This window comes from Macrosteles quadrilineatus, unplaced genomic scaffold (genome assembly GCF_028750875.1).
Source record: "Macrosteles quadrilineatus isolate MER2022 unplaced genomic scaffold, UCM_ALF_1.0 Scaffold_1__1_contigs__length_201487025, whole genome shotgun sequence".
Taxonomy (NCBI): domain Eukaryota; kingdom Metazoa; phylum Arthropoda; class Insecta; order Hemiptera; family Cicadellidae; genus Macrosteles; species Macrosteles quadrilineatus.
The window spans coordinates 190,674,683-190,696,472 of record NW_026542594.1 but is presented as its reverse complement, the minus strand read 5'-3'; the positions used below and the strand labels follow the sequence as shown (position 1 = coordinate 190,696,472).

The following is a 21,790-nucleotide window of genomic DNA, read 5'->3' as shown; positions in this document are numbered from 1 at the left end:
TATGTGGCACAACTGGCTCATATTTTATGCTGTCTCTTTTAGCTATACATGCTATATTTCAAAAGTATAAGCTGCAAAAACTGTTAAAATATTTAGATTTTTGAAGTGGTACTTATTGACATATATTTAAAATTATCATAAGTTTTGAGTTTAAAGTAAGGTACCTAGGTGGGTATTGCTGAAAATGATAGCAAGATAATCGTAGAATCTTTGGCTTTGAATGAAAGAATGATATAAGCATAGACTATACGTCTTTTATCCATGGTATACGCAGACTTTCGTCCAATAAAATGAAGCTTTTTATCTGTGTCTTTGTGAGTTAGTGGACTAGTGGAGTTTGAGCGCTTGCGTCAACAAAATGTTTTTATATTGTTATTAGGGGAGATTTGTTTATTTGTTATTTGCGTTTTGGTTATAATTTTTATGACAAGTATTGGCTTAGTTAGTTGATTGTTTTATTTTTGTAAAACAGATATATTTTTATCTTCATCAATTTAGATGGGACACTACAAAAGTAATTTGAACCCAAATGTAAACGAAATTATGAGTGTTGAATGGAGTTGGATGTCTTGTTTAGCGTTGTTACTAACCGAGACCGTCTGTTTATACAGCCAGGGAAAATAAATAACAACATAAATTAGAATTTAAAGTTTTTTTTATGAACACCCTTCAATTTAGTAAGGAATTACTATTTATTAAAAAAGTTTACGTATTAGTGTTTTTAAGTAAACTCATTATAATAAAATCATCGGATCTGCTTGCCATAAACATTCTACTACGTTTTGCTTTAGGTCTGTTGTTAGTCTTTGTTTGTATACACAATTGAATAGTCTGTAAAAATGTCAAATTACAGCTGATATAAACAAAAACTATTCTCGCCACCTGTCACGCTGTCATGTCAATCGCCCACGCGAACAAAAACAACAATGAAAAACACTCCTTTCCTTAGTCCATAGACTTTGGCACAACGATGGATATCATTAACCTGCAAAACCAGTCCAACGAGTCTTGGTCCTTTGTATTCTTTAATTGAATAGTCAACGGATCAACTGATGGCACGGGAGTAGGAGGGGTATATAAAGAGAACCGGTGTCTCTAAGCATTCAGATCAGTTCATACTGAGTTTATGGTTGTAGTCGCGATGGTAATCTGTGTCTTCAATATGCGGTCTTTGTTTATATTATCTGTTGTAGTTCTATCTACAACCTATGCTTTTCCTGATCTGAGTGCAGCACTCGATGAAAAAATGAAGGGTGAGTGATTTTGTTCTATTATAGAATATTAGTCCAAAGTAAAGAAGTTGTCCATAACCTAGTTTCCCTTGTCAATAATAGCCTATTCGCCAAATAAATGTCTGCTGAAGTAAGTTAATTCTTGTTCACAAAATCAATACATAAGTTATTTAGCATTTTCTAGCAAATATAATTTGTGGTTGAATTCTTCATGCAGCTCGATTTTCAACTTGGTTAACTTGTGCTCTAAAATCCGAAGATCATGTAGGCCTATATTTTTTCAGCCTAGGTATAACTCTTAGAGGTTAACCCTTCAAGGGGTAGAACTGCCTATTACAGTGGGACTATAATAGTCGCTGTAACTTAGTTGCTGTCTGTAGTGGCAGCAACTAAGTAAGAATAAGTAGTCATGTTTTGTAAGGATTTTAGATCTCCAAATAAATGGTTACCAAACAATTGTATAACCGTAATTTGTATTTATAATTGTAATTTTAAAGATGGTTGTACATTGTATAAGCCTACAAATTTAGTCATCGGCCGAAGTCATAACTTAAGTAATTTATTTGGCCAGATTTGCATGGTAATGCATAAGTCAATATACATAAATATACATATTGTCTTATAAACTATAAAATAACTATTAAACTAAACAATATTTACATTTAATCAATTCATGAACCAAGCATACCATATGGCCATGACTACCCATCAGCAATAAAATCACGGACACGGTAGGAACACTTGGACACCAGTAATCTTTGAAGTGATTTAAAAAAGATAACAGGTTTTGAATCCATTTCGAGATGGGTTGGCAATGCATTGAAAAACACTACCTATAGGCTACCGTTATAACAAAAATGTTTTTTGAAAAAGGTGCTTGAATGCTTTGGTATGCAGATTAAGACTGTTTCGCAAAGAAGATCTGGAACTTGAAAAAATGGAAATGTTATTTTTCAGAAAAGAGTGTTTCAAGAATGTAGATATACATGAAAAAGTTAAAATATTTGAAGACTGAAAAAAATCTTTGCATGGAGTTCACGAGCTGACTTTAACCCTCCAAGTGTCCATAGTTTAGGCCTTAATGTCCACCTATTTTTGGCGCATTTGCAAGGTTTTATTAAAACGGATCTGAGAAGCTTAAAACAATGTTAATTCTAATGTTCTATATACCATTTTGTTTGGAAAATCATGGGCTTCAATATTATATATAAAACATAAGGAACATTTTTTCAAAAAAAAAAAATTTTTAGGTAAAAAAAATATAATTTCGAAAATTTTCAAAAAAAAAATAAGTTCGCGCTCAATTAAATTGTATAAATTATAGGCCTATAAATATTTGAAAATAGCAACTTTGTTCTAAATTTTATGAGGATTACAAATATATAATAATATAAGGAAGTATATTTGCAAATAAATAAGTTATGGGCAAAAAACTGATTTCAGTACATAGCGTTTAGCTAAGAATGCATAGCCTAACCATAGCTAGGAATCTGGCTGATAATTTACATCAATATCACTACCTACTTCTTCAGGATCATCAACCAGCACTTCAAAACCACTTAAATCTTCTTATAATGCACCACGTATATCACTACTTTTGATTTTTAACACTAAAACAATGATAAACGTAATAAAACACATCAGTCATCGGTCCGGGGGAACCTAGCTGTTTACAAATACACGCACGTCAGCTGTCTGCTACAATATTTTCGGAACTAAAATGAATAGCGCTTAGAGACAGACCTCTGGAGAAAGCTTAGAATATTACGGAAAGAACGATACCTAACTCGATCCAGTTCAATCCGATTCAGTCAGTCATAGAGCCTTCGCCGTAAACGATGTCTGCGTGTCGAAAAATCGACAAGTAACACTACACAAAGTGTGCTGCTTGTCGAATTTTCGTCAAGTAACACTGGGAGGGTTAAAGATGGTTCAAATTGCTCTCTTTTGAAGTTGAAATAGAAATCTGGTCCTTCTATTCTCACATCCCCATATCGGCATTGTGTATACTAAATGAGGGAAAATTACCCCATAATAGGCTGTCATAAGGACGTTCTGATCAGAAAAATTTGACAATTATCTTAAAAGAAAGATGCCGGAACCATCACTCATACACACACTGTCGGCATGGTCATAAAAACTAAGGTGTTTGTCTAATATTAAACCAAGGAACTTGACACCTTCTGTCCACTCAATTTCCACGTTGTCTAAAAGGATAGTTGTGTGTGGATTGCCTTGGATTGAAAAATGGAACAATTAAGTTTTGTTGAAGTTGAGATTTAATAAATTGGTGTCAAACCACTGCTTTATGTTATTTGCTTCAATAAACGATTTTAATTCCAATTCCTCGTAAGTTGAGCCAGACAGGGCTAAAGACGTGTCATACGCAAAAAGACAGATCTCTCCAGCCTCAACACTTGAAGGCAGTTCATCGATAAAAATCAGAAACAGCACAGGTCCGAGGACAGATCCCTGGGCAACTCCACAAGTGACGATGTCCCGAGAGGAGACAAAGGGCCGAGCACATCCAGAACTGTCTAAGCTATACCTCTGACCTCAACGAATTGTTCCCTCGTTCGAAGGTATGAGGAGAACCACTCCCGGTGCCAGCCCCCTCACTCCAATAGATTCTAGTTTATTGATGAGCATATCATTATTTACAGTATCTTGCCTTGCTCAGGTCAAAGAAAAGCCCTAAAGCATTTTCTCCTGAGTCAAGATCCCATACTACTTATTGTTATAAGTGTAAAACATTGCATTAGTGGTTGATTTTCCTTTTAAGAATCCAAATTGGTTCTTAAACATAATATTATTTCTTTCTAAATATTGTATTAATCTTGTTATTACTACTTTTTAAAATAGTTTTGAACTGGTTGAAACTAGAGTGATAGGTCAGTAGTTATCGCAAGTGGTTGGTATGCCTTTTTATACAGTGGTTTTTCAACGGAGGTCTTTAATAGGCCAGGGAAGGTTCCTGCTTCAAAATTGAAAGCTAATCAAATCAAATCTCTTTATTGTCTTTCAGCTCTACAAATGCAATTGACATTGTCAAATGGTATCCTATCATTAAAAAATTGAACATAGTCATAGAATAAATAACAGGAACGTTGATCATAAATTATTTAAAAACTTATACCTAAAACCTCCAAGGACAAGAACTTATCTACAGAGTAAAAACGTTTTAATTTTAACCATGAATCAAGGATTGTTTTGAACTTTTTTATTTGAATCGTTACTGCAGAAGGAGGCAATTTATTAAAAAATTGTATTTGTAGCTATTGTGTGTAAGTGTAAGTCTTGTAAGTGGTAAGTTGAGATGATGGCTATTTCTTGTGTAATGTGCATGTATGTCAGATCGGATGCTATAGGTACTGGTCTATTCTCTTTTACGTAAGCAATTTAAAATGTATAAAGATGGAAGGGTTAGGATATTTAAGGCCTTAAAATCTGCTTTACAATCTTCCCTGGGCATTGTTCCTCTAATGCACCTAACTGCTTTCCTTTGCCATTTGAAAACGGCTTTGGCTCCTACAGAGTTACCCCATAAGAGAACACCGTATTGTAGGTGAGAATGGAAAAATGTGTAATAACATTTTAGAATAATTTGCTAAGCTAAGATTTGAAACTTTTATTTTATTATACATAAATGAACTTCACATCACAAAGGGATCAATGTAATTTAACACACAAGTGAACAAACATTTTTTAGCAAAGTAATATTTATTTGCACCATGTAACTTACGCCTCATAAAACTGCTAAACATGGTAGGCATATCTTCTATATATTTAATACACAGTTGTAACAGTGTTTTCTCAGTAATTACTGGACCGATCCACAAGATCTATGTGTCAAATTAAAGGGGATAATGCATAGATTTGCAGAACTTCATTAGAATTCACGTTTTTTCTAAGGGTTAAGACCTACAGCCCTTCAAAGGTCGAGTCAATACAATTCTTATTGAAGAATATAATACACAGTTAATAAATTATTTGTCAGCTGTTTAATGTTTGTCAGACATTTGTTATTATTTTCATAACCTCACTTTCAGTATGTCATTATTAATCAAAGAGTTCCTGTTTATAAACACACGATTTTGATCAAGGAAAAGTGTATTTGTTAACTTTTAATACCACAATGTATTATTTATAAATGTATTTGAACATTATTTGTATGTTTTGGTGTCAATTTTGTATTTTTTCAATGTTTTAGTTTTCCTGCGAAGTGATCTGAAGGAAAGTGGTAATTGAGTTTAAGTTTGAGTATGGAATGTGAAACCCATAGTAGGGGACGGAAACTTATTGTTTTGATCAATATAATTTATTCTCTATAGCCACCAGAAGAATCATAGGGAAATCCGCTTGCAATTTGTACAGATATAATTGCTAATGAGTGGGAAACATACAAACATTTTATCTTAAGTGATTGATCTTACTCAAGATCAATGTTTGACGTTCAGCAGTACCAAACTTTACCTTTTTGAGATGGGGAACGCTGGGATACGTGGAACTACAATTTATCAGTGAACTATAGCCTAAATATTTTTTTCGAGTACACAGGGAAGTTGCTTGAGAAACTGTGACACTTACGATTTCGGTTCTGGCGAAGAAGTATGTGACTTGATGTTAATGGCAATGTTGACTCGGGTCATTACAGCGTTATAAAACTTTATAACGCATTATAAAACATTAACCCCAGGGTGTGAAATGTACAAAAAGAAAAAGAAAAGGTAATCCTAAACCGGGCGTAAAGAGACATATAGAACGAAAAAAAACATGTAGAGAACCATCGAACTAAAAAAGTAAAGAGCAGTGATGTTGTTTGTTATTTAATAAATCCCTAAAAAAAACACCAACTCTTTTGAATTGGGGTCGTTAAATTGGATTTGTCACTACTGCAAATCTATGAATTTTGAGTCAGAACAGACTAACATGGGCACAAATATATTCTCCTTATGTTGTCACAAGGGGAAGGTAAAATGAGCTCCTTATCAACATTTTGAGTTTATTGAAAATCTTATCAACGGGGCTACAGCGACTTTAAATAAAGTATTAAGGGTCAAAAGAAACAAAAAAACTTTTTGAATAATATAATATCATACAACTCTGCATTTGAAATGGCGAGTTCTAAGTCTCACTTGCATCAACATCTTTCTGGTAGAGGTAGTCTATATAATCTTAAGATCCGGGACTCCTTTTACCATCGGATTGGAACGTCAATACCCTCTAATATTGAACCAAAGTATGTCCAACTTTAAATATACGACGTAAACACAGATCTTTTACTCACAGAATGAATCAAAGATTCATGAAATACGATCAACTGCTGATGCGTGATTTACATGTAAGTGACTATCTTTATTCCATACAACAAATGTAATGAACAAAAAACAACGAATATAGGAATCTACATGAATAAATTATCTCCATAGTATAAGTTGCTGCTTATTAAGGTTCCGGTCCAAGTTCTTGCAGTGACTAAGGGCGGAATTCATGAACGTTCCTTAACCTATTCCTTGTTCCTTTGTTAAGGTAAGGAACAAGGAATAGGTTAAGGAACGTTCATGAATTCCGCTCTAATACTTCAAAGGAAGGAAGGTGAGAAGATTTTCTTACTGCTGATAGCCTTTTTTCGAATTCAGCGTGAAAAATACTGTATTTTCTATAGTTTTGGCCGTTTATGAGGAACCAAACAAATTGTTAAAACTCTACTATCTCATCATTTTAGTAAACTATGATATCATTATTTTAATAGAAGTTAAATTGATGTCATGAAACAATTGACCGCAAATTAATATTTTTGGGATAGATTTACATTGACCAAAGAATACTCTCAAAGTATAGTGTACCTAGTGATAATGTTTCCCGAGCAAAGCTCGGTCCCCAGGTACTAAAACATTTATTTGGTTAAACTAATATATCGTCGGTTTGATTAACATAAAATAGTTTATACAGGCCAACTACCAGTTCTTTTTTATGTAAAAAATTAAGCAGCCCCTAAATAAAATACAAAAATAAACAGTATTTGTTAATTATTATGTCTTTTATTGCTGACAATATTCCCGTGGCGGAGCACGGGCGGTTAACTAGTGTTTTAAAAATCACAGCCAAGGAACATATCCTTTCTACAGTACTGAGAAATGGGTGGTACCACTGATACAAGGAAGAAATTTCCTTTTTATGGTGTATTTTGAACCTTTCTCTACAGAAAGACAACAGAAAATTAATTAGAAAAAAAAAACCGGCTGGGGAAGTTAATATACAGTAGTGTAGGTTAGTGTATGGGTAACTTTTCTAGACCTATTGTTTTAATGTATTGCTTCAAAGTATAATATGGTGCAGCATTTAATTTGAAATTGTAGAACGTTTAAACAACCACACTTTTAGTGAGATTGTGGTTTACTAATGTTGGCTAAGCGAGTAAAAACTATGTTTTTATATGTTGTTATGTTGTTAACTCTGAGGTTACATCACTCAAGGACATCGACGGACAGGTTATTGCCCTTCCTCTTCCTTGATTGGTTCCAAGTTGATAGCCTATATTCTCTTCAATCACCTTCAAACTTATCTTACATTTTATGTTAAGACTTTGCTTCCTGCGAAGCCAGTTGTGACGACTCACATTTCAGGGACTAGATTGACACTAAAAAGAACTATTTTATATTTAAATATTGAGATTTCATTGACTGGTTTTGGTATCTTTAGTAAAAAAATAAATAAATTAGTTTCAGTATAAACATTGGTAATTGTAACAAATAATTCAAACTCGTTAATTTGTCAGAGATACTTACTAACTTGATACTTAAAGTCTTCATCCACATCTGCATAACTTATTCCACTAAAAAAATCTTAGATTCTCCGAGCAATAATTTGTTTTAATTTTTTCAGGGGTCAGTGCTGATCTTGACGAAATCAAAAAAGATCTAGAGCAAAAAACTCGAAGGGATGTTGATATCAAGCCGTAAGTATTTTTCTAGGGGGACTTTTAGAATTATTTTTAGAGTTATGAATTAAGGGTGCGCTTTACCTCAGCTCGGAAATCTCAGCTCGGGCTTCAGTAGCTATGTTTCACCATTGGACAGCGCTGCGAGAAGCGCTTGCAGACGTTTCCAAGATTACTGTTTTAGAATTAACAAATAATTATAGCTACGCACTCTAAACGGCTTGTAGTAGTACAGAGACCAATCTATAGTTCTGGGTTTTTCAAATGTTCAAAAAACGTCTTTTTTAATAATTTATCCATGTTTGCCTCCTGGATTGAATAATAATAATAATAATAGGTTAAATACCTTGTATACGTCCTCAATCCAAGTCGTCTTTTAAATGACTATTGTTTCGGGGCCAACAGCCCCATTGTCAAATTTTCTGTCTTGTTAATTACTGTTTATAGCATTGGTCGCCGTTGAAGTACACATATATTGTCAGTGTATATTGTCAGTCAGTGTACCGGTCCGCACAATGATGTAATCACTTTTGTTTAGGCCGGCCAAAAAGTATAATTTTTCAATGTTACGTGTAAATATAAATGTTTCGTGTGTCAGTGTATGTGTATATGTGTACTTCAACGGCGACCAATGTTATAAACAGTAATTAACAAGACAGAATATTTGACAATGGGGCTGTTGGCCCCGAAACTATAGTCATTTAAAAGACGACTTGGATTGAGGACGTATACAAGGTATTTAACCTATTATTATTATTTTTTAATAAGTTAAGGCTAGTTGAAAAGACCATTTTTTCTTGTACTACAACTCCTCAAGTTTATAAGGTGTGTATTTAAAATAATTGAAGTATAGAAATAAGAACTATAGAAAATTTCATCCTCTTTAATATGAGACCTTAACTTTGATTCTACCTTCAATGTAGCAGGTGAAAACAGAAATCTTGCAAACCCTTGCATTTGGTTGCGCGTCAGGGGTAAAGCGCGCCCTTAATGTAGTTTTGTTTTATGCTTTTTATCACCACCATTGAATTTTTGAATGAATGAATGAATGAATATATAGTTTATTCCAAAAAGCATTGGCTACAAACAGTGATTATAAAATCAAATATACTTAACAGAGACTTATGACACTAAAAATAGTAAAATACATACAAGTTTTAATGAGCCAAAATATTCTACAATAAACAAATGGAACTAGCAGACATAGGCAGTGCTACCTGTGCGTCTGCTAAGTTGCTGTCAAATAGAAAAAAGTAAATTATTGAATTTGTGGAATGGCAATTAAAAATAAAAGGGTTGTTATTATTAGTGATGTATGTAAACGTATTTTCATGAACACAGCACTGGTGAGTCTGCGCATTGATTTCGTGGTGGCCAGGAGAGAGAGAGAGAGAGACAGACAGACTGTGTGTGTGTGTGTGTGTGTGTGTTTTTGTGTCAGTTCCGTGTGTAATGGTGGTAGTGAGGAGAGTGGAGAGTGGAGAGTGATGAGTGGATTGTTGAGTATGAGTGGTGTAGAGAGTAGTAATTCGACTGCGGACAGTCCTAACAAAGTGCCAAGGTCAGTCAGTGCAAAGGTCGGATCAGGTGCGCCGGTAGTCCGCCGTGATAATAGAATCGGCCTCGTCAATATTTAAACTGAATAGGAAATCATTGACGCGGAATTTAAATACCTTTAAAGAGTCACATTCAAAAAATTTGAAATCCTTAAAAATGTTACATATGTTACGATAGACTAAGTGTGAAACATAGTATGAATTAGTCGTAGAAAAAGTATAATTCACTTGAATTGTGGTGATTCCAACTCTAGAAGAATATCTTGTATTATATAAATGTGAAATATTTTGAAAAATGTTATTGTAATTTTTATAGATGTTTATTAATATTGATTTTACATACAACTGGCGAATAGAGAGGACTCCTATTTCTTTAAATAAAGCGTCAGTCGGGTAACGTTTGCATTTCCCAAAACCTATTTTTAAAATTGATTTTTGAGCAATATTTAATGGCTCCAAGGTACTCCTATAACAGCCACCCCAAGCTATAATACCAAACGAAAGTAATGATTGAACAAAAGCAAAGTAAGCCATTTTTAATTCCTTAACCGTCAAAACTTCTCTCATGTGTTTGAAAGCAAAAATTAATTTCCTAATTTTATTTCTAACATAATTAACATGATCTATCCATTTTAATCGTTCATCAAACAATACACCTAGGTATTTATAAGAGTTGACCTTTTCTATACTTTCACATCTGCAAGAATTACTTTGATAATTGTCACATTCGTGGATTGTTAAATTGGCTAAATTGAAGTCTGTACTCTTGCTAATAGAAATAGGCATGAATTTTGTCTTAGAAACATTTAATGAAAGAACATTTTGATTTAACCACTTCTTAATTATCATGAGATCGTGTGTGGCTTTGTCATACACCTCGGGCCAGGTTTTTCCTTGCAGGAAAATTAGGCTGTCATCGGCAAATAAAAAGATTTGACCAAAAATGTTTAGTCTGGAAATATTATTTATATAAATTAAGAATAAAACTGGACCAAGGTTGCTACCTTGTTAAGTAAATTAACCTATAAGTTATTACCTAAGTAATTACCTTGTATAAGTTAATTACAGTTAACTTATTAACTGTGCAGATGTTAAATTTTAATTGCTTCTTTGATTCATACAGAGAGCCAGTTGAATCATGGACTGGTAAATGGTTCCCTGAAAAGCCTACAGAAGCACCCAAAACTGGGGGTTCCGGCGGCGGAATGGACGGCAATAACATGTGGAAAATGATTAACAGTACTTGTGACGACGGAAAGGTAAGTAGAATTAGGACTGTACGAGACATTTATTTGCTAGTTCAGATCTTTCTTAATTTATTAGATTTAAATCCTTTCAGAGAGCTGAAAGTATTATATATATACAATCCCAAATAACAGAAAATAAATAAACAATGATTCTTCTTTGGAAGTTATATATTTTAATTTGAATTGCTATGGTATATTTTACCTAGGGAAGTCAAAATGCACACACCATCTCCAAATCTCAATGCTACATAGCTCCATAAAATCGTAATGGAAAAGAACTGATGTGATTTTTAATCCTTCTAAGCTGTGGAACCAGTTTTCTGTTCCGGTATTCTATTGACCTTGTCCTTAAACATCACAGAGTTGATTAACCTGATTGGTCAAGTGTGGAAATTTATTAAAATCTGTATACATCAATGTTAAATAAATGAAAAAGTAATATCATTAGACTTTAACGTAAATCATATTTAGAATATTAATGTTAAAACACTTGTTCATTGTAAAAATAAAAAAATAAACACTTGGCCTACTGTAATATGTTACTGAAATAAGAAATTCACGTTTGGTTAAAAATAAAATTACAATTGATTTTAGTTCTGATTTTCAAAAAAAGCTTATTAAAAAATATAAAAATTCATAAGTGGGTGACTTTTTTTCTAGCTTTAGATTTTGTCTAGAGTAAAAAAATAACAAATCCAAGTATCCATTTTGGTCTGGTCATGTGATCCAAATTTGTGTAGATCTACCAATTTGGATTACATGGTACAAACTATTATATATTTGTAAACAACAATAGGAAACAATAGCCTACATTCAAACCATTATCTAAAATATTGAATATAAAAAAAAAACAGTAAAATGCAAAATTTAAAAGTTTAAAATCACAATGTGTGCATTTATAATAGAAAACAAACATTATGCTAGCTAACCTAGAAATAATTTATATCGTTTTCTAAACACAAAAACCGTTTACTTCCTGAATATGGAAATTAAATATTATTCCTGATATACACATTAAAATGATGGTTTCTACAGACAAACTCAAATAATTGTTTTACACTTCATTAGCTTTTGCAAATGCAGTAAAGTTATATAATTGACTTCCTAGTGCGTACTCTGGTCTAGAAACAAGTGACAAAGGAATTCTGCTGCAACTTGCCAAGGTCGCAGGTTGGCATGAGAAATAGTATGAGAAAAGTCCCTGAAGGTCAAACAACAAAGAGTTAACTCGCTAGGTTTATTACTTGTCCTGAAGGTCAAATCTTCAAGGATTCAAGTAGTAATAAACAATGTCTAACAAGATTTATTCGTCATTAATCTTCAATCTTCATATTATACTTTCTGACCGATCATGTTGACTGATTGTTAAAAGGTTTCTGATATTTTATGAATATCTGAAGGATACTTACTAAGTAAATTGATTATGTGAAGCCAAATTGTTAACAAAACAGGTAATTATTTCCAAAGGTAACATGATGAAAGATAATCCATTGATTAAAACACAAATTAACTCAAACATTTTTCCCATTTCGAAATCAAGGATGGTATGAATTTTGATTTATTCGATACCTTTGAAATAAAGAACAAATAAGGAAGAACACCTACTGTATTTATATACTACCTTTATCCAGCGGCCAGAGATGATTTAAGTTTTAAACAACTTCTTAACATCTCATACAACACCACAACATCTCCATTGTTCTTAACATTAGTGTTATGTCTGAAATAGTCAACAGGTAAAATCCATAACAATAGAAGACTATTTTGCTTCTTATTTTTATCATGAATTATTTTATTTTCAGTCCAACCTAACAGTGGACTGGAACAACAATGATATAGACTACATTTGTGCCGAAGGAGACTTTCTAGAACCTGACACTTCCTTGAAGGCTACACTGGAGCAGGAACATATTCCTCCTATGTACATTGTGAGTAGAAGTGAATAAATCTTTAAATCGACTTAAGAGAACAGTTAAGTTAGGGCTACACTTTGTCAGATTCGGTCCGTTCCGCTCCGAATTTGTGAGGGGTGGCTACACTTATCCGATTCTTTTTGTTCCGGTCTAGTTTTATCTATGATATAAGTGAAACATATAGCCTATAAACACGTGAAACATTGCATTTTTGGAACTAGCTCAACTTCTTCAGTTGTATTCTTTGTTCTTGTCACAGGAAGAAGGAAGAAATATGCTATCCCTAGCATATGATGTTTTGGTTTCTATTGAATTATTCTCACAGTTTGGATTTTGCATAAGATAGGATATAGAACATATTTTGATCAATTCTTGGTACCTGCCACTACGTTTAATCAGTAAAGTTCACCCTTGTACTGGTACTGGCTCACCCCTTGCTTTGGTGAATACATACCATGCACAGGTTTTCTGTGGCCCATGTTTACGGGCAATTGCAAAGTAAAATAGGTAAAAAAAAACAAAAAACAAACAAAAATCAATTACGAAATGTAGAAATATTGACCAAACACCATTGACTGGACAGCATATTCTCTTCGGAGGTCCTTTTGACCTAGCCAATCCGGGCCAGCCACTAAGTTCAACTTGATTACCTAAAACGCTAATTCCAGATCAGACTGTGGTCAATTTAAAAAATAATGTTAATGTTCTCCATTTAAGGTTGTTTCTTCATGTAGGCGTTTTACGGATTATTTTTACTTTTGCGTTGTAAAAAACCTTGTCAAAAGCACATGAGCTAGATCAGTCAGTTAACTGTAAGTGAATATCTTAATCTTAGTGAAAGTTGCGGCCTCGGCCCTTTTAGCTGAATGATTCAATGAAACTAAAAGTCATTGTTGCATATGACTTGTAAATTATTAGCGTTTGCCAATACCTGCCTACGAAATCCTCGACAAAAGAACTTCTTGAAACCATTTAAGGATTTTGCCAAGTCACTTGATGTAATATTCAATAATGCAATGCATGAAGTAACTGTCAAATGGAGTGATTCTTTGCACTGTGTGCTAGATTATTCTCAGTTACTAGGCCTACTAAGCTATCGGCTTCAAAAAAAGTTTCTGCTGACTTTTAATTTAGCTTAAGCTTACATTTCATGTGACTACTGTTTCTGAAACTTACAACATTATTGTTAATCATACTGAATCATAAAAGACAGACTGAAAATTGAATAATCATCTGATGACTTCTAGCAGCTGATTTCTCGGTTCTAAAACTAAATTGAGCCATTTTAGCTCTAAATTCTTTTCTGTTCTAGGCCAGACATGTTTGTATGAAGTCTGAAATTCCGTATGAACATCCTCTGCTCACATTGTAAGTACTGTAACTTTTTTTATAATGCCAATAATTGTTTTTTAAAATATACCTAATTCAAATTTAATTTTTACCCAGAATTATAGGGAAAAAATCACGTTTTAGGCTGATTATATCTTAAATGTAAATCTTGTCCCAATTTTTTATTCTAAAATTTTCTACAATTCAAAATATTGTCCCAAGTAATTTTTTGTATCATTATGTGTTTAGTCAGGTTAAGTAAGGTTAACATAGCTCAATATAAAAATATACGGGTGCTTATCAATCGTAAATCCATATGGTTAATGTGATATGGAACTCTCCTAACATTATTTAACCAAAATTAGTAAAGGTTAGACATTGGAAAATACCAATTTTTCCTTTTAACATTTTATTTTTACCGCAACCCAAATTCAATTTTTTTGTTTTACTCTTAGGAAATACATCTAAACCTTGGATAAAAATTCACCATAATACACTGTTTTTAGACGTTTCACTTACTGTGAGGTGGCATCATCAGTTAGCCACTGAATATGCCACTTCACAGTAAGAGTGAAACGTCTGGCAACAGTCTATTGGTGACGACGCGGTTGACGCCGAAAAACACCACCATGAACTCTGATGACACCGGCCGGCTAAGCCTATGTAAGAAAACATTGTCTTCGATAGATCCTGAGCTTTTTTCACACGAGCACTCTTGCACTGCAATGCGAGCCAAGCCACACCTTCACTATGAAAATGTGATTAGTTGTGTTTAAAAAGGAATATTTTTAAAACAAAGTTTGGGTGATTTTATCCACTAATCCCCTTTTTAACATCTCAGCAATTAGTTGGCCTTGGATTAATTTGTTACCAGAGTCTAGTGGTGTGACTTTCAGTGTTATTTGCCTTTGTCTCATTCCCCAAAAATTCCATCCTCATTGGCACGATCTGTACCTAAAATTCAAAACTAACATGGATTTCAAAAATATGAAGCAAAGTAGGATTTTTGTGGTTTTTTACTGTTGGTATCCCTGTTTCAGCGGACCTCATCGACCAGCATGGGCCAAGTACGGTGAATATAAGTACCTACCTCCCCAGCGATACCTTCACAACATGGAGGTAAGAATCGGGGTAATTTCTGTGGGAAAATGACTAAAAATCATAGGAAGAGTAGAATATTGGTTCCAAAAAAGCTATGTTGTCGCTAAAACAATTTTACTTGACAAGAACAAGTATTTTTTCCTACTTTATCATTTATCTATGGACTATTATTAATCACATATTATTTATGAGCTCACCCTAAGTTGAAGTAAGCTTAAGAGTGAGACTCAATATAAATTATGAAAATGTCTGGAATCAGGAAAGTACATTAGGAAATTTGTGGGAAAGCAAGGACAATGTATAGAACAACCAGGGAAATATGCATAAAAATCATGAACCATAAGAAAATGTGGGAGAGAAGTAAGGAAAATGTGAAGAAAACAAATGTTTAAAACAGTACCAAGAAAAGAAAATACAAAAATCAAGTATCAAGTTCTGTGAACTTATTTGTAATTTAACTTCCTGGAAGTAAATCCTAAGTTTGAAGTAAGCTTGAGAAAAGTATTGACGTGCAAGACGTAAGTCTTCAAAAACTTGTTTGAACTTGAAACAATGGCCGTTAAATTCACTTGACTTTGAACACCTGTTAAAATACCAATAGATCAGTGATGATTGTCTATTTATTCTATTGATATTTTTTTAGTTTGATTTGCACAATTGACTAATCGTAAATTTCCGAATTCTTATATCTTTTTAAAAGTTATTTAGAAAAAAGTGATTACATAGGCATTTTCTCAAAAAGCTTATTTGCTAAATATGTAACTTAAGCAATTATGTAGTAGAAATGTTTTTCATCAAAACCCTTTTTACGTGAATTTTTTTTGACTTAACAAATTAATATATAGATAGTTAAGTCTTATATTTATTTCTAAGCCTTTTACAATTGCAGCCTAAAGTAAAATCCATACTGATTTGTTTTACCAAATTTGTTTAAGCTCGTCTGTAAATTAATTAAATCTGTTAAATCTTTTATATATTTTTATGTTGAAAATGTTTACCATATATTATTTTTAATCATTACTATTATAGGTATTTGGTGTTTATAGAAAAAAAAAGAAATATTGAAAGTTTTTCAAACTTTTGAATCTGTATCCATTTCGTCAATGAATTAATGTTCTTTAAAGATCAAAGTTTAATATTGCTGTTTTTAGTTTTAACAGCCTCTTTTCTTTTCAACACCACAGAGGCATTATTTTCTCTATAGCCGATTGTATTTTTAACAGAATAATCTGTTATGACATCACAGATGCTTTATTTTTTTGTATAGCTGATGGTAGTTTTAACAGCCTATTCTATTTTGACAGCAGGAGGCATTATTTTTCTGTATAGCTCATCGTAGTTTTAACAGCCTATTCTAAATTCAAATTCAAATAGTTTATTGCCATTAAGTATACATGTCATACAATAGGCCAGGTCAATGGAGATAATATACAATTCAAAGTACAATGTACAGAGTCAAGTGTAAATAGATGAACATGCTATACTAATAAACTAATAATACTGGGTTTTTGTACAAAAGTATTTGAGATGTATTGATAATGATGATAATAATACTGTTTATAGTTAAGCAAACAAGTTGGGTAAGTGCCTATAACAAAATAATTAAGGCTAAAATTGGCAGTAAGATACAGCTTAAAACTAAATAACAATAAATTTTTAAATAAAGTTCACAGAAATAACATTATTATGAAAGACTATTATATCACAGTTCATGAAACCATTATTACATACTTTAGAAACAATACCCTACTTAACAATTAGAATTTTACAGAAAATCATCATGTTTGAAAGATAAAAATTCCTCGATAGAGTAGATAACCTTTCTGTTCAAAAAATCGGTCAATACATTTTTCAGTGACTTAATAGGCAAGTTGCGTACATTTTCAGGGAGGGCATTGAAAAGTTAAGTTGTAAATATTTATAGCTGCGCTGTGTTGAGGCCAGTCTTAATGATGGTAACTCTAAATTATTCCTTAGTCTGGTGTAATGATTGTGAGTTAATGAGCGAGATGAGAATTGTTCAATATTTGTTTTTACAAAAATGATATTCTGCAAAATGTACACACTTGGTAAAGTAAGAATTTTGTATTCAGGAAAAAAGGTCTTACAACTAACTCTACTTTTTATGCCAGCTAGGATACGGATTGCTTTTTTCTGTTTTTTAAAAACGTTAACTGCCCCACTACTACTGCCCCACAAAATTACCCCATAAACTAAGTGACAATGACATCACAGATGCATTATTTTTTGTATAGCTCATCGTAGTTTTAACAGCCTATTCTATTTTTACAGCATGGAGGCATTATTTTCCTGTATCATCCCTGTGCAGCTCCGTCTCTCGTCAACAAGTTGAAGAAAGTAGTCAAGAGTTGTCTGTACCGTCACGTCATCAGTGCTTCTCGTCTCGTGCCTAAAGAAAGGGTAAGTAACCAATTAGAACTTTGCAGAGCTAATAACTGTTTGAGTTTAAGTTAACTTCACTTATCCTAATTGGGCTTGGTTGTAACTCGCATTAGAATTAGTTACTGAGGCTGTTTTAAGTGTTACTTAACATAAACTATAACTTTGTATGCACCAATCAACTATTATTGTGAGGAAAATGAGGAAAGAGAATACATTACACTCTACAAGAGGATCATTTAACTTATTTAAATTATCTTTATTTATGTACAAATCGTACAATAAACAGTGTGAGTTTATAAATACTAGCCTATATACAACTATTTAACATAAAAAAAATCATCTGTAGAATAGGTCCCATATCAATAGAGGTTTTTCTACCAAAAACTCTTTGAGAATTGTCTAAGCTTTTTAATGCCATTAATACCTTAGATTTGTTTGGGAATCAACTTTAAAAACTTCACACCAGAATATGTGGGTTTAGTTGTTTTGAATATTTCCAGATCGCGTTTCGGTAAAACTATATCATTTCTACTATATCATTTCTACTATTATAAATGTGGGTTTTAATGTACAATGTATAGATCCAAACCATTAACTTGAACAATCTTTCAGAACTTACCAAATCCAGAAACTTAAACATTTCACTACATGCTCATTTTCCGATAGCCGTTTGTCCTGTTGTCGTGGGGCTGGCGCATGCTGATGCCCACCGCGGACACCAAGCTGGCCGTGGAGTTTATCAGGGAACACGCTCTGCACGGCTACGAGAAGACGCACAAGGACGGTTACTACGACCAACTGCTGGTCGACCCGGCCAAGGTGGTCAGCACACCAGAGGACCAGGAGCTGTGTCCCAAGTACAAGGACTTCTAGAGGTTTGTGTGGATTTATAGGGTGTCCCTGGATAAGGTATTTTTTCAATTAATATACCAGACGTATCAAAAATGCTAAAAACATTAAACTCCACAGCTGCAACAATCTAAAAAAAAACACTTCCAAGTTCCCGTGATTGGGACCAATCAGGACATAATATAAGTGTGGTTTTGTTATAGTAGTTTACGCAACAATTGCGTAAAGATAGTGTTAGTAGAAAATTTTAAAACTTAGTGTCGTTAACACTATTTAGGCGAGTTGCGTACACTACTTTACCTACAACAGTGTTTTAATTACTAAAAATCACTACTCATAACTTCTAAGAGAGGTTATGTTTTCGTTTATAACCTCTCATTGCCGCTGAAAGTGATGCAACGAATCATTGTAACTAACATTAATTGCACCACTCGACAATTAAATTGGCCTGAGCAACGAACTAAATAGTTCAAGTTCGAATCATTAAAATTTTACTTCTTCTCTCTCAATCCTTGAACCTGATTGGTCTGTACCCGTGATGTTTTGAGTAAAACTATGCTGGTATGTGAAACTTTTCAATTCTAAGAACTGAACTGAAACGGCTACCTTAAAAAACAGTCGTAGGTAAAAGATGTATATTATTATAGCTATATTAAAGTATATTTGCAAAATAATTTCAGGTTCATTTTTTTATTTTCTTTTACAATGTTACTTAAAAGATAGTGGTAATTCATAACCCTTAATTTAAACTGATGCAAATAAATCGCTATGCACAAATCTCACTAACAAAATTTGTTTCTTGTTTCGTTGCTCTATCAATTTGTCCTTAGTAACCAGAATGAAATGAGACTTGGGTATTTTATAAGTATTTATTATACCTGAAGCGTTTCAAGTTTGTATATTATGGACTCAATTTGTTCCATTATTGTTTGATACGTCTGGTATGTAAATTAAAAAATAGCAGCTCTTTAAGAGACACCCTGTATTTAATGTGCTTCCTAACAATGCATACCACTAGTGTCAAGCAGATAGAAAGTATCATTGAATATTCAATTTGATTTGTAAGTAAAACATTTTCTTGAGGCGGGACCGCACATACGACATGTGGTTGGCTGTTTGTCTACTCGTAATTTTGCAAAGAACGTAAGGGATCTTTGTTTCCCGCTTCATGTTGAACTAATCCTCACATCAAAGCAACTAACGGACTGCTCAGACAGTACGATAACAAATGTGCGGATACCTCTGCCCGGAAATTGTCAAATACTAACACAAGTAGTCAAATTGCACCCCTAGTCAATTTTTCCATGCTCGGCTAATTATTCCTACTTTTACATGTGTTCACCTCCTCATTATTAGCATTGAGAATTGATTCTTCTCTCTCTGTTTCCATACTTAAACAACATTTTATTGTTTCAGGTTTTTCTCAGCATTTTGATATCACTTCACGTGCCAGCCATTAGATTTTTAAGATTTATGTGTATAAGGGAAACGCATGAAAAAAAGTTGCTCTTGCATTGTTTTGTCAATCAAATTTGGAACAATGATTTTAAATATACTCATTTCTTACACATAACCTTTAAAAAATGTTTTAGAATAACATTTTTAATCACCATAACAAACAAGTGCATGTTAGTTGAACATGTTTTAAATTACTATTCAAACCATTTACAGAAATCTTTGATGAAATTTATGAGTACAAATTTCTGTTAAGATCTCTTTTAACTTTCAGTTTTGGAAATTTTTCTTAATCCATACTTCATAACTAGAGTTATAGATATGAAATATAAAAATTTTTGATTATCTTAAGATATGTTATTGATATAAATTAAATATTTTTGGAGTTTAATTTTTGCACAAGCAGTATTTATATGTTTGCGTTCCTGATCTCGATTATGCATTCCATTGCTTGCATTGATTGTTACAACATGCTTACAAAATCTCAATATTACAAGTGATCAAAAGTATTTTAGATTTTGTTACGAATTTCTAAAATTTATTTTCATATTATATTTTAAATATTTATTTTATTAGCTTTTTAAGAAATTGTCCTAAAATAGGAAGTATTGTATTGTTGTCAATTATTTGTTGGTTAAAAACCAGTGATCTTAATAATAATTAGTTTTATACTGAATTTTTACATAATAATCTTAACAAAGTATAAAGTTTTTATAGATTTTATAGAATACAGTTCGTTAAAAGGGCATTAAGCCCTGTAGACCTTTTTGGTGTTTTCTATAAGGTATTTTTTAAAGCTGTGCTTTAAAGTATGTTTTGTTTTTTATTTGTGTCTATTAAATGAATGTTTACTAAGCTATTATCATTCCTTTGATCCTTGAACTTGTTAGCGAATTTCTGTAGATAACCTTAAAAATCCGAATAGGTCAACAAATGAAATTAGGTCCTAGAGTATCAGTAAGTTTAAAATTATACATTTGCACTAGTATAATGGGGAGTGGGGTCATTAGTTTTTTTAATGTGATGCCATTTTAAAGGCCATGAAACACTGGACGGTACCATGCTCTATGTTTGCATTGCGAGTCTATCACAACAGAGCAGCGACTTCGTCGAGTCCACTTTTAATTTGGATCCCATGATATCATTTCCACCTTAAATTGTCCAGTTGGTAATTAATCCCTGCCGCAATTTATCTTTACCAGGATACGGCAACAATAATTGGTGCTATGAGCTGCTGTGATGTGTTTTGCAAAACTTTAATGCTTGCAGTACACTATCGCCGAATATAGGCGAGCACGTTAGTGTACCCGGTCTGCTCAGGATAGTTCGCCTAGCCTGTGCTCCCTTTGTTGGTTTTTGGGACGAGTAAAAAGAGACGAGCAAAGGTGAGAGCCGGGAGTTAAAATATGACCACCAAATTAACCACTAGGACGCATGTTCCGCTAACATGGGCATGTACTGGGTGAGCTCATGGTTCATATTCGTCGTCACAACTCAATTCAAAAACTCGGCGATAGTGTACTGTAAGGAATGTATTAACACTTGTGTGGAACAAAGTGGACTCTACCTGGCTGACATTATTTTCATAACTAATGGACATTTTTGGAAAGTGTAGTTAATTAATTTTTAGAAGTATTTCTTGAATGTCAAGAGTTAAAGGTTTGAAATTTACACAAAATCTGTTTTGTCTTTGAATAGCGGTAAATTGAACAAAATTGGAATAGAATTTATCAATTTACTCCTTGCTGACTAAGTAAAACTGTAA

General features: G+C 33.0%; 1 protein-coding gene across 1 annotated transcript; it reads left to right on the top strand.

Annotated features, from left to right (window-relative positions):
• Window positions 1–953: 953 nt before the first annotated feature.
• On the top strand, window positions 954–20,880 carry LOC128992577 (uncharacterized). Its single transcript, XM_054416225.1, has 9 exons — window positions 954–1,253; window positions 8,118–8,190; window positions 10,852–10,987; window positions 12,778–12,903; window positions 14,201–14,256; window positions 15,258–15,336; window positions 17,611–17,739; window positions 18,388–18,596; window positions 19,987–20,880. The coding sequence occupies exons 1-8, from the start codon at window positions 1,127–1,129 to the stop codon at window positions 18,592–18,594; spliced, it is 933 nt and encodes a 310-aa protein (XP_054272200.1). The 5' UTR covers window positions 954–1,126; the 3' UTR covers window positions 18,595–18,596; window positions 19,987–20,880.
• Window positions 20,881–21,790: the final 910 nt, after the last annotated feature.